The sequence below is a fragment of the Atta colombica genome, unplaced genomic scaffold (genome assembly GCF_001594045.1).
Source record: "Atta colombica isolate Treedump-2 unplaced genomic scaffold, Acol1.0 scaffold321, whole genome shotgun sequence".
Classification (NCBI taxonomy): Eukaryota; Metazoa; Arthropoda; class Insecta; order Hymenoptera; family Formicidae; genus Atta; species Atta colombica.
The window spans coordinates 514,345-514,838 of NW_017259428.1; the positions used below are offsets into that span (position 1 = coordinate 514,345).

At 25.5% G+C, this 494-nt stretch overlaps 1 protein-coding gene across 1 annotated transcript in view; it reads right to left on the reverse strand.

Moving 5' to 3' along the window:
* Positions 1-494, reverse strand: part of LOC108690436 (CTL-like protein 1) — a 4,983-nt gene that overhangs the window by 1,644 nt on the left and 2,845 nt on the right. The window contains exons 6-7 of the mRNA XM_018197727.1: positions 226-412; positions 11-142 (exon numbers count right to left, since the gene is read on the reverse strand). Coding sequence (XP_018053216.1) covers positions 11-142; positions 226-412 — 319 coding nt within the window. The remainder of the gene's footprint in view (positions 1-10; positions 143-225; positions 413-494) is intronic.

Here is a 494-nt window from a genome sequence, read left to right on the forward strand (position 1 = left end):
AATAAATTACTTTTGAAAGAATCAAGAAAAAAATCGATCTTCTTCTCTTCAATTAATGGAGCGTTTTCACCAACCGAGCTTAAGTTGACAGGATCAAATATAGTATTTTTATACATTTGTACTGATTTTGTTTCAGGATAATCTATAATAAAGCAGAAATAAGAAATTTACTTATGATCATAAAATAAGCTCGATTTTCAATTACATCTATTGTAAGATACTTACTTGCTGTTGCAAGACAAAGAATTACAAATATCCAAAAGGCAAAAAACAATATCAAAGATATAAATGTCAAGATTGGTTGGAAAAATAAGCCAGGCAATTCTCTTAAGCATTTTGCACTTTCTTTGAATAGTGCCGCCATAAAATTGATGCGTTTGCGTAATATACATGAAAGAAACAGTAAAATAACCTGTAAAATGATAAAATTAAAAAAAGAAATTCTATATTATTTATAATAAAGTTAATAAGTATATTTATAAATATTATATATG